Source organism: Rhinoderma darwinii, chromosome 7, assembly GCF_050947455.1.
Source record: "Rhinoderma darwinii isolate aRhiDar2 chromosome 7, aRhiDar2.hap1, whole genome shotgun sequence".
NCBI lineage: Eukaryota > Metazoa > Chordata > Amphibia > Anura > Rhinodermatidae > Rhinoderma > Rhinoderma darwinii.
The window spans coordinates 33,420,770-33,434,681 of NC_134693.1; the positions used below are offsets into that span (position 1 = coordinate 33,420,770).

Sequence of the window (13,912 nt, forward strand, 5' to 3'; positions counted from 1 at the left end):
GGAGCTGTTTTTCTATAGCCTATGAAAAACGGCTGAAGAAGTGACATGCACTTCTTTTTCACGGTCGTTTTGAAAAACGGCCGCGTAAAAAATGCCCCGTCGGAACAGACCGCCATTTTCCCATTGAAATCAATGGGCAGATGTTTGGAGGCGTTCTGCTTCCGATTTTTGTTTTTTGCCGTTTTTCGACTGAAAATAACCCGTGTGAACATACCCTGACTGCCCATGCTGGGCTTTCTTTCTCTTTATTTCACTGGTAACAGCAGAAGCTGCACATCTAACGGAGCTTTACTAGAATGATGTGCAGAGACCTATACATTTGAACACCAGGGGGTGCTATTACAAGCTGATAATTGGCCTATTTTTGTGAGGAGACCTTTTTTTTTTTTTTTTTTATAACCATACTTTACAAAGTTATTTTAAAATGTATATTGAGTTTATATATTGCCATTTCTATTGATGGCACAGCCCCTTTAAAGTCTATGGATACGTTAAAAAAGGGACCGCACACGGATGACATCCCTGTGCTTTGTAGCTTTTACGGATCAGTTGCTAAATGTAGAAAACAAATCACGTGTATTCATATTGTCGTTAAGTTTGCATTGTCACTTAATTCTTGTTTTTCCCTTATTTTTATTTCTTACAGGAATCTGAAGAACCTGTTGAAAAGCACAAGACGACATTTGGTGGCCCAGTGGTCAGCTGCCTGTACAAGGTGCAGGAGACACTCCGGTAACGGTTTTAATGTTCATTTATTTTCTCACTTTTTATTTTGCCACTTTTGTTGTCTCATCTTTATCTCTGTCTCCATTTTTATGCTTCATTCTCTCCACATAACAGGTCTCCCACATTCCTCTGTGCCTCTTCTCCTCCCTCTCTTCTGTCCCATGAGGCTTTGCAGTAATCTATCAGAATTGAATTAATCCTTCTCACTCGGGCAGCCATCTGTCCTCTTCTCTCCGCTCAGGCCCGACTAGTTCCACCAAGGATGATTGATGGGCTCTGCAATTGATTAGTTGCTCTGCCAGATAAATGGACTGTTTTGGCATGAAGTATCACAGGTCAGTCAGTGTGGTCAGGCAGTTAGGCTTTTGCTTTTAGAAGGAGATGTGCACAGACTAGCAGAATTCATACCCACTTCAGACCATACACATGTTTTCTGGAGCATGTGCGTGATAACCCATGGATTTTGGGGTCCATAAACCTTTGTCATCACTGCTAATATGAATGTCAAATATATTGTGAAGGTCTCATTATTTTTCTTTAAGCTTCTTCTGTGGAATATGTTCCCATGTATATACATTACTACCCGTCATGGGATATAACACGTTCCTTTTGTGTGTAGGATCCGGACACTTGTAGAAATGAAAGCTGTTTGCCAAACCAAGAAGTGAAGGGTTTGATGTCCTGGCAGATCTCCTGCCTACTTAACATACTGGCACACGCAGGATAAGTGTGTGCCACTATTTCCCCCAAGACCCTGTCTCCCGACCCCCTGCAATGTGTTTAGGACGGTGTTCATGCAGCCATGGAGCAGCTCAGCTGGTGTGAATAATTGCATAAGTGTAGGGTGTGCGTGCTGCAAACCCTGGGGACGGCAGCCCCCCATCATCTCGCATTCCCCCATTCTTATGAAAATGATCCTCTCGCACCATTGCCTAATCACACTTAGCAATTAAAAGCTCACTGCGCTACGGAGGGCTGCGGACGCTGCTCTTAATGAGCTTTTGCTTCTCTTGGCCCCTGAGAGGCGTTTAGCATCGGCTGATTAAAGACTGGAAATAATTACAGGTGATGTGATTCTCGGTCCCAGGAGGAAAGGAAGGAAGTTGTTAGGACCTTCTCATACATTTCCTTTCTCATTTCTTAGTTAGGGCCTCTCGTCGTAAAGATATTTTTTTTTCGTGCATGGTTAATTAGAACTTCATATTTTATATTCTGCATATTTTTACTCCTCTAAGATGTTGATTTACACATGAATTCTGTTCTGTCCTTCACTCATTTTTAAATATAGTCCCAAAGCCGTTACCAGTCAATTTAAAGGAGTTTTCTGCTATGGACAATCCCTTTTTGTTAGCAGGATCCCTGCCGCTGGGACTCCCAGGATTCGCTGTAATCTGTGGGGGAACTTGGAAAGAAGTTTTAAATTTACCTGCAGTTTCACCACACAGGAATAACCATAACCCAAACCCAGTCCATGATGTTAATAAAGGCTGACAAAATTCATGATCTATTCTGTTCTTAGTGACCTACTAGATGACTTTGCCCGCGAAGGAAGGCACTTGCCCTGCCCCCAAACTTTAATACTTTCCTGGTCCCAGCTATGACAGCCATCACATATCTTTTTTTTTATTTTTTTCATCAATGTAACTGTGTGAGGTCTTGTTTTTTGCATGTCGAGCCGTAGATTATTTTTTTAGGAACCATTTTCAGGGAAAATGTATGTTGCATTCGATGTATTTTATGACAAAAATGCCTAAAACTGAGATGAAAAAACAATGTTTTTCTTTTACATCACTCATTGATGATAGTGTGTGTGTGTAATAAATAAATATAGATAGATTTTTTTTTTTTTTATTAATTTTTTTTCCTTTATTTTGTAAGGAGAATTTTTTTTGATATAGTATGAAAATAGAAAAAATATATTTTCCTGTCATTTTTACAAATTTATGACGTTCTGTGTTGTTTTTTCCTCCTCCCTGAGCACAGCTCTAGATAATCAGTGAGAGTGTTAAAGGGGTTGTACAGATTTAGAAAAACATGACTGCTGTCTTCCAAAAATAGTTCCTTACCTGTCGAAAGGTTGCTTGTGGTATTGCAGCTGATGTCCATTGACTTAGATGGAGCTGAGCTGCAATACCAAACACAACCCATGGACAGATATGGTGCTTTTTCTGGAAGAAATAATCTGTTTTTATAATCCTTTGCAACTCCTAAATGGACACTAACTTTTCAAACAACTTATGCTGATCGAATAGTATATCTGATATATATCAACTCTGTAATTTACTTACTGTTCAAAGTTGGTTATTTTATCCATCTAAATTCTGTGTGAAGTTACTGCCACTAGGTGTCTCCCTTTCTGTAATGTGCTGTCTGCGCCCCCCGACCCCTGTTTTCAGACAAAATCCATCCCTTGTTACTCACTTTTTGAAGTTTATCTCTTCTGCTCTGTGTGTGTCTCTTCACTACCTGTCCATGGGGAGGGGATGGGAGCACGGTGAGAAAGAGACATACACTGCCTGTAAGTCTATGGAGAGGGAAGGGAGGACGAGCAGGGAAAGAAAGGGATACAGACACGCTACCCAGAAAAGTCTATGGATGGGGGAGCAGAGTGGAGGTACAGGCTGCTGGTAAAAGTTATGTCACCCCAGTGCTGGATTCCCAGCTACACTGCTCATTACTGCTGTATAATCTCCATGCGGCTACTGCTTCCATATATATAATGTGATCGCTAGAGATGGATCAGGATTCTCCTCTTCTATGTATGCAGTGTATAGAGACATCATAGCTGTTAGACTCCGCCCGCTAGTACAGAGAAAACGGAGAATAAGAAATAGAGCCTAACCGGGGTAAACTGCTAAATACTGCAGAATACAAGTCATATAATGGCCAGAAATAGTGTTACTCCTCGTGTACACACATACAACATTTTATTCTGAAAAGTTAGGTACGCTTTAAGACTACATACAGAGGGGAATTTATCATACATTCTATACAGTCTTTTAGTGTAGAATTGGAGCAAATGCCAACATTTTCAGGCGGAGCTTAGCAAAAGGGGTGTGTCCTGTAATTGCCTGACAAACTTGCTGCACACCAGAAACTGGCATAAATGAAAGCGTATTTTCCTTTTAGGCACGTGGGCAGCCATAGATGCGCCCAATTTAATAAGGCGTGCACCTCATAATAAATTAGGCGCATCTTACTCCCTATTGAGTGGGACAGGTGTATTAAACACCAGTCTTAATAAATCTTCCCCAGTATCTTTAGTCATACCAACATTATAGTTGCAGAACTTGAGGCTTCCATAAATGAGCATTGAATTGCACAATTTGTAGGACCCCATGCTTCTGCAACTTCTGGTTGCAGCTGACTTCAACTTTGGCGCAACACAACTCAGTCAGAGATTCCCTTAATTTTAATGAGACTTGTGTGAGTTTTCCGTTGTGTGATTTACCAATACTCTAGCATTAAAACAAAAAAGACTGACATTCAAGGCTCATAAAAGTTGCGCTAAAGTCTCATGTGCAACTTTGATATGTGACTTGGAATTGTGCAACCAAAGTTGTTGTGTAGCCCTAGTCTAGTCTTTAGGGTGTATTCACATGATTCACCAGGAGCCACCTGACTACATCATAGCAAAACTGCATGATCGAAAGGATGGGCTTTTCTGTAATGTAACACACAGTTTTTTAATGTTATTTATGGCCCCGTGTTTTTTTTGTTTTTTTTATTACAATGCTATATAGTCGCTAGTGCTCATTGTGCCTCAATGTCAAAGTACGAAAAAAGAACTATAGGGTACGGCAAATAGCATGTTTTTCAGCAATCCTGTCTCTTGTTTTCCCTTTGCTGATTTTTGTTTTGTAATGTTTGATAGATATATTTATATATATATAGTAATAAAATAATTTATCTTTATAGGGATGAAGATAAAGACATCTTTGACTATTGCCGGGAAAATGACATTTCGCGGATATCTCAAGCTTTGGCTACTGGGTCCATTGATGTGAATGTGGCAGACGATGAGGTGTGCAGTGGCTGTAACTATATTTTGTTAATATATCGGATTACTATGAACTTGTTAGTTGAAAGTAAGGCAAGGAGTGTACCACATATGTGCATGTATAGTTTTTCAAATTCAAAACTTTGGAATAAATGGCACAGGTGTTTGTGTTTTGTCACTTAATTTTTTTTTTTTTAATGTTTTTTTTTTTTTTGGCGGTGCACTGAGATTCTTTATTCAAAAATGGCCCAGACTAAGCTTGTCAGTTTTGTTGGTTTGAAAAATGAAACCACCTATTCAATAAGTTAGATTGCTAGGAAACTGAAGAGTTTATACAATGTTGTCTACTACCTGATGTAAACAGGATAATCTTTATTCTGCAGTACTTACGGGCCGCAATCTACTTGGCACCTGTCTGAAAATACAGGTGCCTATATATATATATATATATATATACACACACACATATATACTGCAAAACGTCATTGTCAAATGAATCCGTCCGTGAACTGGTCTGACAAATCAAAGCTTTTATCAGTATTCGGTCTGTTTCACACAGCAGTATTTTGGTCAGTATGTTGCATCAGTATTTTTAAGCCAAGCGGGTATTAAACCAAAAGTCACCCCTCTATTCTCCATTCTACAACATGATGCCATACCCTCTGGTCAATTCTTGTTAAGTGTGAATTTCATCATTCAACAGGACAACCATCTGAAGCGATCATCCAAGGCGCGGCCCACAACGTGTTTTTTGCTTTCTTTACAGTTTTATACGTCATCCATAGTCCACAATTGTAAAAAAAAAACTACAGAGCAGTATAATTTTTATTGCAATGTCCAAATGAACATTAAAAAATAAAAAGGCACAATAACGTATATCTCCCATGCTGATGCCACATGGACACTCTTTGGCATTTGTTGACTGCATATGCGAAACGTACACTCAGAACGCGATGTGAACATAACCTAAGCTATGCAAAAACTATTTGGGGACAAAACACAGAGCCAGTTACTGACCTTTTTAATAAAATGGATTCGCCATAAAGTCCGGAAAAATGCCCCATTAGCCACGAGACCAAAAAGGTAGAGTGGGTTAAGATTTCCATTGAATGTCTTCAAAAACTGACACCTAGAACGACCGTGTCTACAACGCTGTAATCTGGTAAATTTAGTGATCTAATGTTCAGCTTTCAAAAACGAATTCATTTTTGTGGACCCAAACCTTTGTTTTCTAGTGTATATATTTATATGCATTTATTGTGTATGATTTGTATGTGCTCTATCTATAAATGTTCTTCACTTTCTGTATTACAATGTAGGTTTTTGTTTTTTTATTCTCCTGATAAGTAATGTGCAGAATACGACTCTATAGACGCAGCGATGTCCTGTCAGGCCGCATGTTTTCAGATTTTTGGCCTGCCTGTTTTTCTCTCATCAGTGACTCCCAAATATGTTTCCTTTGAATAGGGAATGTAATTATCAATTCATAGCCTGAGACACGGGGAATTAATGGGCATCGGGAGGGGCTACTTTTACGCTAACCTCTTATATAGAGCTCCCTGAAGTATGTACGATACGATCTAGACTTGGATATTAAGCTCCCCACCAGCTGCATATTTTATTTTCGATAAATTTGTGATATGTAGTAATTTTATAGGAATACTGTTGACTCGTTCAGGTGTGGGATATGATCTGGCTGTTGATCTAGTCACTGGACTGTCATAAATGTTGCCTTATAATTACGCTTTATAATCCCCATGTTACGTGTGATACAGACTATATTGTAGCTGGTGGTAATAACACACATGTCAAAATAGTTGTTGGGGGCACGGTAATTGCAAAAGACTCATGATATATTAGGCCCCACTCACGTCACATTTTTCCTATCCCTTTAGCGCGTACGTCATAAAAACTCTCAGCATACGCGCTAAACTTGTACATAGGGCTCCGTCAGCCCAACGGAGGCCAAGAGAGTGTCCTTTTGGCCTCTGTCATGCTGCTATATGTCAATGTACCATTTTTTTTAGTTCGTATGGAATAGCACCGTAAACTACATTTTTCCATACAACGGAATCTCATAAATTTAAAGTTTACCGCATAGTATACCTTTTTTTTATTTTTTATTATGAGGGCCAATGTGTGACGTATGCCGCTGTATACAATTTAAGAAAACTATCAGCTTTGCATTCTAAACAGTATTTTTGGTAGACGTACTATTTGAGTTTATTTGTAGTTCAGCACCGGTTTCCCGGGGTGATAAACCTTGCCCCCTTGTTATGACCGTTGTATCTTTCTTGTGGCTGCGGCTCCCACCCATAATATGGCTGAAGATGGAGGAGCATGTGACTAGACACGTTACTCTGCATCCTCCATTGTAACACTGCACTAGTTTCCAGGACGCAGTGTGTTATAATAGAGGATGCAGGGTAATGTGTGTAGTCGCATGCTCCTCCATCCTCGGCCATATTGGGGATTGGAGCCGCTGTCATAAAAAGGGGGCATGGCCTATGACCCCAGGAAAACGGCGCTGACCTGCAAATAAAGTAAAATAGTACTTTTACCAAAAATACTGTTTAGAATGGACTCCTCAACGTGTTCTTGAAGCGGCCAACCCCTTTAACGTATTATACAGATGAGTTGGTAAGATTTGTCTTTTTTTTTTTGTCTGCAGGGTCGTTGCCTACTTCACTGGGCTTGTGATAGAGGGCGCACAGAGCTGGTGTCCATTCTTCTGTTTCATAACGCTCATATAAATATGCAGGTAAGGATGTTATCAAAATCCTAAAGCAACTGGAGAACAAACCAAGATAAATTTACAGCTACAAGTGACAGCAGGAAGATAGATCCCGGCTTGTTACTGTCATGTCTTCCACTGTAAAGCCTCCGGTGGCCTGGGGGCGGGGGGTTTAATACAAGAACCTTTCTTCGTGTTTTTACCCCTTCTTACCAATAAGAGAGGATATGTTCTCTCTCGTTGTCACGTTTAGTTGGGGTCCTTTTTTATTCATTTTTTTTTTCTCCACTCAAGGGCAGATCCGATCAGCAGTTTCAGGCCATTTGTCATGACTTGGATGTTCACTGGCATCTGGATTGCAGATATTTTATAATCTGGTACCTGTCAAGCCCCCTGGTTACTGGCGTTCTGGATTATCCCTTCTGCAAGGTTGTTGCGATTGGTAGTCATTTTTCTATTTCGGGTTATAAACCATCCTGCTTTTATTGGTATATAACCTAGAAAACTATAAACATGGTGATTGATGACCTTTAATTGAAGCACCGTGAAATGTATTAAGAGCTTTTCACATGAGCCTTGCAGTTTGTAAACCGCATACAATTGTTTGATCATGATTATGAGTGCAAGGCAAGTGTGTGACATTGCTTGGCTATAAAGAGTCTAAGACCTAAATAAGAGGGTTATATAATGAACCTAGGGCCGGCCATACACATAAGATAGCTGTCGGCTGAACACTTCATCATACAACTACCATATAAATATACACGCTTTAATCTGTCACCGGTGCATATTTAATGGAAAGAGTGGAATAAGCCACTGCCAAACACCTTTAATCTCCTAGGGGGGACAAAGGATCAGGTATGTTGAATTACAAAGTGCCCCATCCTGCCTTTCCCCAACATCTGCTGTCGAGGATTTTTGGGATCGTCAACCAACCACAGTTAGTCAGTAGGTTTGTCCAGCTCTAATCTGATGTGTATGACCTGCTTTGGTTATGGATTTCACAACCGTTGTGTATACAGCCAGCTATGCACGTTATATTGTTCTCCTACTATGCGGCAGAGGTACTAATGTATCTGCAATTTGTATGTGCCGTTAATTTCGTTAAAATCTGGCACATCTTGGTGCAGTTTGGCGCATTTCATGATAAGCCAGGTGTTTGCGCTTCACTAAACACTTCTTAAAAGTATTCTTAAAAAGAGGCGTGACTTAACTGAAATGGGTGTAGCTTTAAAATGCGCCATGGTGCAATAAAAAAAATTGGCACCAAATTCTGGCGCAGACAAAGCCAAATAACAGGTGGTGTAAGGCTATGTTCACACGGAGTATTTTGACGAGTTTTTTGACGCGGGAACCGCGTCACAAAACTCGTCAAAAACGGCCCGAAAATGCCTCCCATTGATTTCAATGGGAGGCATCGGCGTCTTTTTCCCGCGAGCAGTAAAACTGCCTCGCGGGAAAAAGAAGCGACATGCCCTATCTTCGGCCGTTTACGCCTCTGACCTCCCATTGACTTCAATGGGAGGCAGAGAAAGCGTATTTCGTGGTGTTTCAATGGCCACAGGCGAAAAACGCATCGAAAATCAGCGTGCAGGGAGAGGAAAGTCTGCCTCAAACTTCCAAACTGAATTTTGAGGCAGATATTCCTCCTGCAAAAAACTCTGTGTGAACATAGCCTAAGAAGGAGAAAAATTGTCTAGCAGATCAAGTAAGATGCGCTAAATACAGTGTCCACCACTGTGATAAATGTGGTGCTTCTTCTGACTGGTCTAAGGCCTCATGCACACGTGTTTTTGCTTCCGCAATTCATCCGCAAAAATGCGGATGAATTGCGGACCCATTAATTTCTATGGGCCCATGCACACGACCGTGGTTTCCACGGTCCGTGCATTGGCCGGGAGCCCGGACCGCAAAAAGATAGAACCAGTCAATATACGGGCCGCATTTGTGGTCCATGTACATTTACATTACTGTGTGCACGGTCCATGAATTGTGGACGGCCTGTGGATGACACTCCGCGGCCGCACATGCCGCAATCGCAGGCCATCCCGCAATCGCAGGCCATGCACACGGCTATGGCCGTGTGCATGAGGCATTCATCTTGGACTGCGTTAACACATCTGCTCCATTGTGTGTTTAATTTTTTTGCTTTCAAGAAACTTGTTGGAAAAAAAACAAACCCCTCAATATATGTGGAAAAACCACTGAAACAGCTCTGTGAATTCCTATGAACTGATGTGGGCGATTGTAGCTGCAAGCAAATACTGTATACTTGTCATTGTTGGCAGGATACAGGCATATTTCCAAATTAATCTATTCCATTGATGTGTATCTTTAATTTTTTGAAAAAATTATTTTTTTACATTTTCACAATACTAAAAAAAACAAATAGAAAGAGCTCACTAGACTAGGAAAAGGCAATCGTTATTTTTTAATTAAACTATAGATTGTACACCATGAAGGCAACTGTGAACCTGAGTAATCCGAAACCTGTAGATTGGAAAGTATCACATATCCACACTAAGGTGGCCGTAACTGAGAGGTCTGGTGAGGAATGGAGTTTGGGGGGGGGGGGCCCGAGCGCAAGGGTGCAGGATGAGGAGTGATAGAAGAAGGGAGGTGGGGGACACGTATAGAAGAAAAGGGAAGGTTGGAAGTTGAACAAAGCAGAAAGTGGAGGGGTGGATACTGTCAAAGTCGGGATGTGTCCCTCTTTTATGGACAAACGCATGTAAACAATCGCTGCCATCTCCAGTCCCCTCCTGCAACAACTATCTCTAAATAAAGATCTAGAGATATTCGTTATAAGGCAGTACATGTGTAAATATGAAGGGAGAACTTCCAGGATCATCTTTCTTACCATCTGTCTTGTCTTGTACCAGAGTTAGTGGTGTGAGGTGTGTGTGTGTGTGTGTTTTTGTGAATTGTGCTGATCATCTTCAGGACTATAAACGCGCACACCACCTTCAGATGGGCATAATGCAGTTCTGTACAGCAGTCGTATATTTTGCGCAAATAAGGGGATAGGATCCAATCATAGAAGAGCAAGGAAAGCTTTCTCAAAGGTTTTGCTTGGGAAAGGTTTCCCTGCTTTGTTCTGTTGGGATATGATATTGTTCCTGGAACACAATGTTTTATCATAGCCATCTAAATGTGATGAGAAGACTCTTAGGCCTAGTAAACATGAAGGAAAATGAATGCGGATTACGACGTGCTTTCTGCATGGGCTTTCCTGTGAATTCCGCTTGTAAAATACTACTGTTGTTATCGAAGGGAAACCACCCCATTGTTTATATGGGGTGGAATTTTCAGCGTGTCTAATTAAAAATGTCACTTCTTGACGCGGTTTCTGTGGGAAGACAGCATCTGGAGGCCACTTGCCGATCCGTCGCATGAGTCGGCCTCAGATTTTTGCTGCAGTTTCTTGGCCAAATCCACGCTGGATTTTTCCACATGAAAAATGTGCCGTATGAACATGGACTTACCTGCTCAGATACTCCATTCTGTAAGTGGTTCTAATTTACCTGCGGTTTTTGTTTTTTTGAGATTCTGCTGCAGATTTGTTGTTGCAAAAAATCTTCAGCGTCTCCGGTCTGTGGAAAATACTCTAAAATCCCTAAAGTGCTGGTAAGAAATTTAAAAAAGTGAAAATCTTTAACAATTGTAAAACCACACCATATACTTCTATAGATTCTTGGTTTTCCATGAGAGTCCACAGTTTGCATGTTTTAATGTTTATTTTACGTTTTAATTAGTGTTTATTATAAAATAAAGAGAATTGCGTGGTTTTGAAAAGATGAGCGGCGTTTCATGCCTGTAGCCCATACAAGTAAATTCACTTATGCTATCGATTGTTTGAAGATCGGTGGGATACAGGTAGCAGGTACAAAGGATCTGATTAGTAAAGGCTCTCTGCTGGCTAAGGGATTCTTATCGTTTTTAGTCCAAGTCCTAAGTGCTTTGTTATGTTTGATTACAGCTCTTTGCTGGACCTTTTTTTTTTTTTTTTCCATCATAACTTACATTTTTGGGAGGATGGGAATTAACCTGTGGACTGATCTCATTGGTCACCCCAACACTAAGTAGCTTGCAGGGAACCCCTCCTATAAAACAGGGTTGGTAAAAGTGGTTATAAATAGATTTCTTGGAGGGGAGGGATGAAATAAAACTTCAGGGTGGGGGTCTTTTTGAAGCTTTCAGAGGAAGACAATCCAGAGATAATAAATAGCAGAGTGAGCGTCTCCACGGGGAGAGATTCTCACAAACAACATTATTATTGAGCGCTCAATCCATTGCCAAATCCATCTCATTACTGACAACAACTTGCAGTCGAGACATCTTGAAGTCTTAAGATTTCCCTGCTCCAAGACCTCAATGCAGAGCTGTACGCTGTTTTGCGTGTTATATTGTTTAGCTATATTGAGGAGTAGATCAAAATACTAGTGATTTTAATATCAGATCTAATGTCAAGTTTGTGTATGTTTTAGGCAATATTCGCCTATAGCATAATTTCAGCGGATTTGCAGTTCGGATATGCGAGCCAAAATCCACAGCCTGTTAGAGTAGCAGCGGAGTGGATGAAATGTAACAAATCCCACACGCTGTGAAAAATATCTGCAGCTTGTTCATTTTATGCTATGGAATGGTTGCGCATTTGTTGCAGATTTTCCCTATTGAGTTAAAGAGGCTCTGTCACCAGATTTTGCAACCCCTATCTGCTATTGCAGCAGATAGGCGCTGCAATGTAGATTACAGTAACGTTTTTATTTTAAAAAAACGAGCATTTTTGGCCAAGTTATGACCATTTTTGTAGTTATGCAAATGAGGCTTGCAAAAGTCCAAGTGGGTGTGTTTAAAAGTAAAAGTCCAAGTGGGCGTGTATTAGGTGCGTACATCGGGGCGTTTTTAATACTTTTACTAGCTGGGCGCTGTGAAGAGAAGTAACATCCTCTTCTCTTCAGAACGCCCAGCTTGTGACAGTGCAGATCTGTGACGTCACTCACAGGTCCTGCATCGTGACGGCCACATCGGCAGCAGAGGCTACAGTTGATTCTGCAGCAGCATCAGCGTTTGCAGGTAAGATCGACTTACCTGCAAACGCTGATGCTGCTGCAGAATCAACTGTAGCCTCTGGTGCCGATGTGGCCGTCACGATGCAGGACCTGTGAGTGACGTCACAGATCTGCACTGTCACAAGCTGGGCGTTCTGAAGAGAAGAGGATGTTACTTCTCATCAGAGCGCCCAGCTAGTGAAAGTATTAAAAACGCCCCGATGTACGCACATAATACACACCCACTTGGACTTTTACTTTTAAACACACCCACTTGGACTTTTGCAAGCCTCATTTGCATAACTACAAAAATGGTCATAACTTGGCCAAAAATGCTCGTTTTTTTAAAATAAAAACGTTACTGTAATCTACATTGCAGCGCCTATCTGCTGCAATAGCAGATAGGGGTTGCAAAATCTGGTGACAGAGCCTCTTTAAATGGAGAAGGGAAAATCCACTATGGGTGGCAAGTGTTGTGTGTTTTTGCTGCGGAATAGCTGTATTTCTTCCAAAAATCAGAACTAGAAAAAAAACAAAAAACTTTTTCCACTTTAAAATAAAACCAAAATGACCATACTCGGCTGTCGCTCCCGTAGCGATATGTCCCTTTTTCCCCGGCTGGTCTCTGTTGAGTTGGCCTACTGGGACCACTTTTTGTCGCATGTGACCACTGCAGCCAACCACAACCTGCAGCGCCACATGGCACGAGACATCCCAGGGGGCTGCCACAACAGAGACCAGCTAATGGGACCAGGGACATGTCGATACAGCAGTGCCAGGTGAGGTGAGTATTGTGTCTTATTTTTATCAGCTCTTCTATGCAATTGCAAATCCGGCAAAAAAGAATACATCATTTGGTGCAAACTTTCTGCTGGAGTTTCCTGTAGAATCTGGGTCGAATTTTCAGTTTAAACTTACCCTTCGGTCTTATTCACACGAACGTGTCCGTTTTGCGCGCGTAAAAAACGCAGCGTTTTTCTTGCATTGCAGTTCCGTGTAGTATCCGTGTACGGAGCGCGTCTGTGTTTTTTAGACGCGTCTATAATCCTTAGGTCACGTGTTTTTTACGTCCGCAAAAAAACTGAAGGTGTTTTTGTTTTTCTCATCATTTCTTTAGCAACTGTTGCGTGAATCACGGACAGCAGACAGATGTGCGTCCGTGTACTGTCCGTGATTTTCACGCACCCATTGACTTCAATGGGTGCATGATGCGCAAAAAACACAAGTATAGGACATGCAGTAAGTTTGACGCAGCGGACACGCTGCATGAAAAACGCTGAATGGTCTGAATGGCCCCATTGAATTGCATAGGTCAGTGTGACGTCCGTTTATTTTAACGCGCGTAACACGAACATGAAATACGCTCGTGTGAATAAGGCCTAAAACAGGAAATTTACACGT

At 41.2% G+C, this 13,912-nt stretch overlaps 1 protein-coding gene across 1 annotated transcript in view; it reads left to right on the forward strand.

Annotated features, from left to right (window-relative positions):
* The window catches only part of ACBD6 (acyl-CoA binding domain containing 6), a 66,353-nt gene that overhangs the window by 36,713 nt on the left and 15,728 nt on the right, over positions 1–13,912 (forward strand). The window contains exons 4-6 of the mRNA XM_075833136.1: positions 647–732; positions 4,645–4,750; positions 7,398–7,487. Coding sequence (XP_075689251.1) covers positions 647–732; positions 4,645–4,750; positions 7,398–7,487 — 282 coding nt within the window. The remainder of the gene's footprint in view (positions 1–646; positions 733–4,644; positions 4,751–7,397; positions 7,488–13,912) is intronic.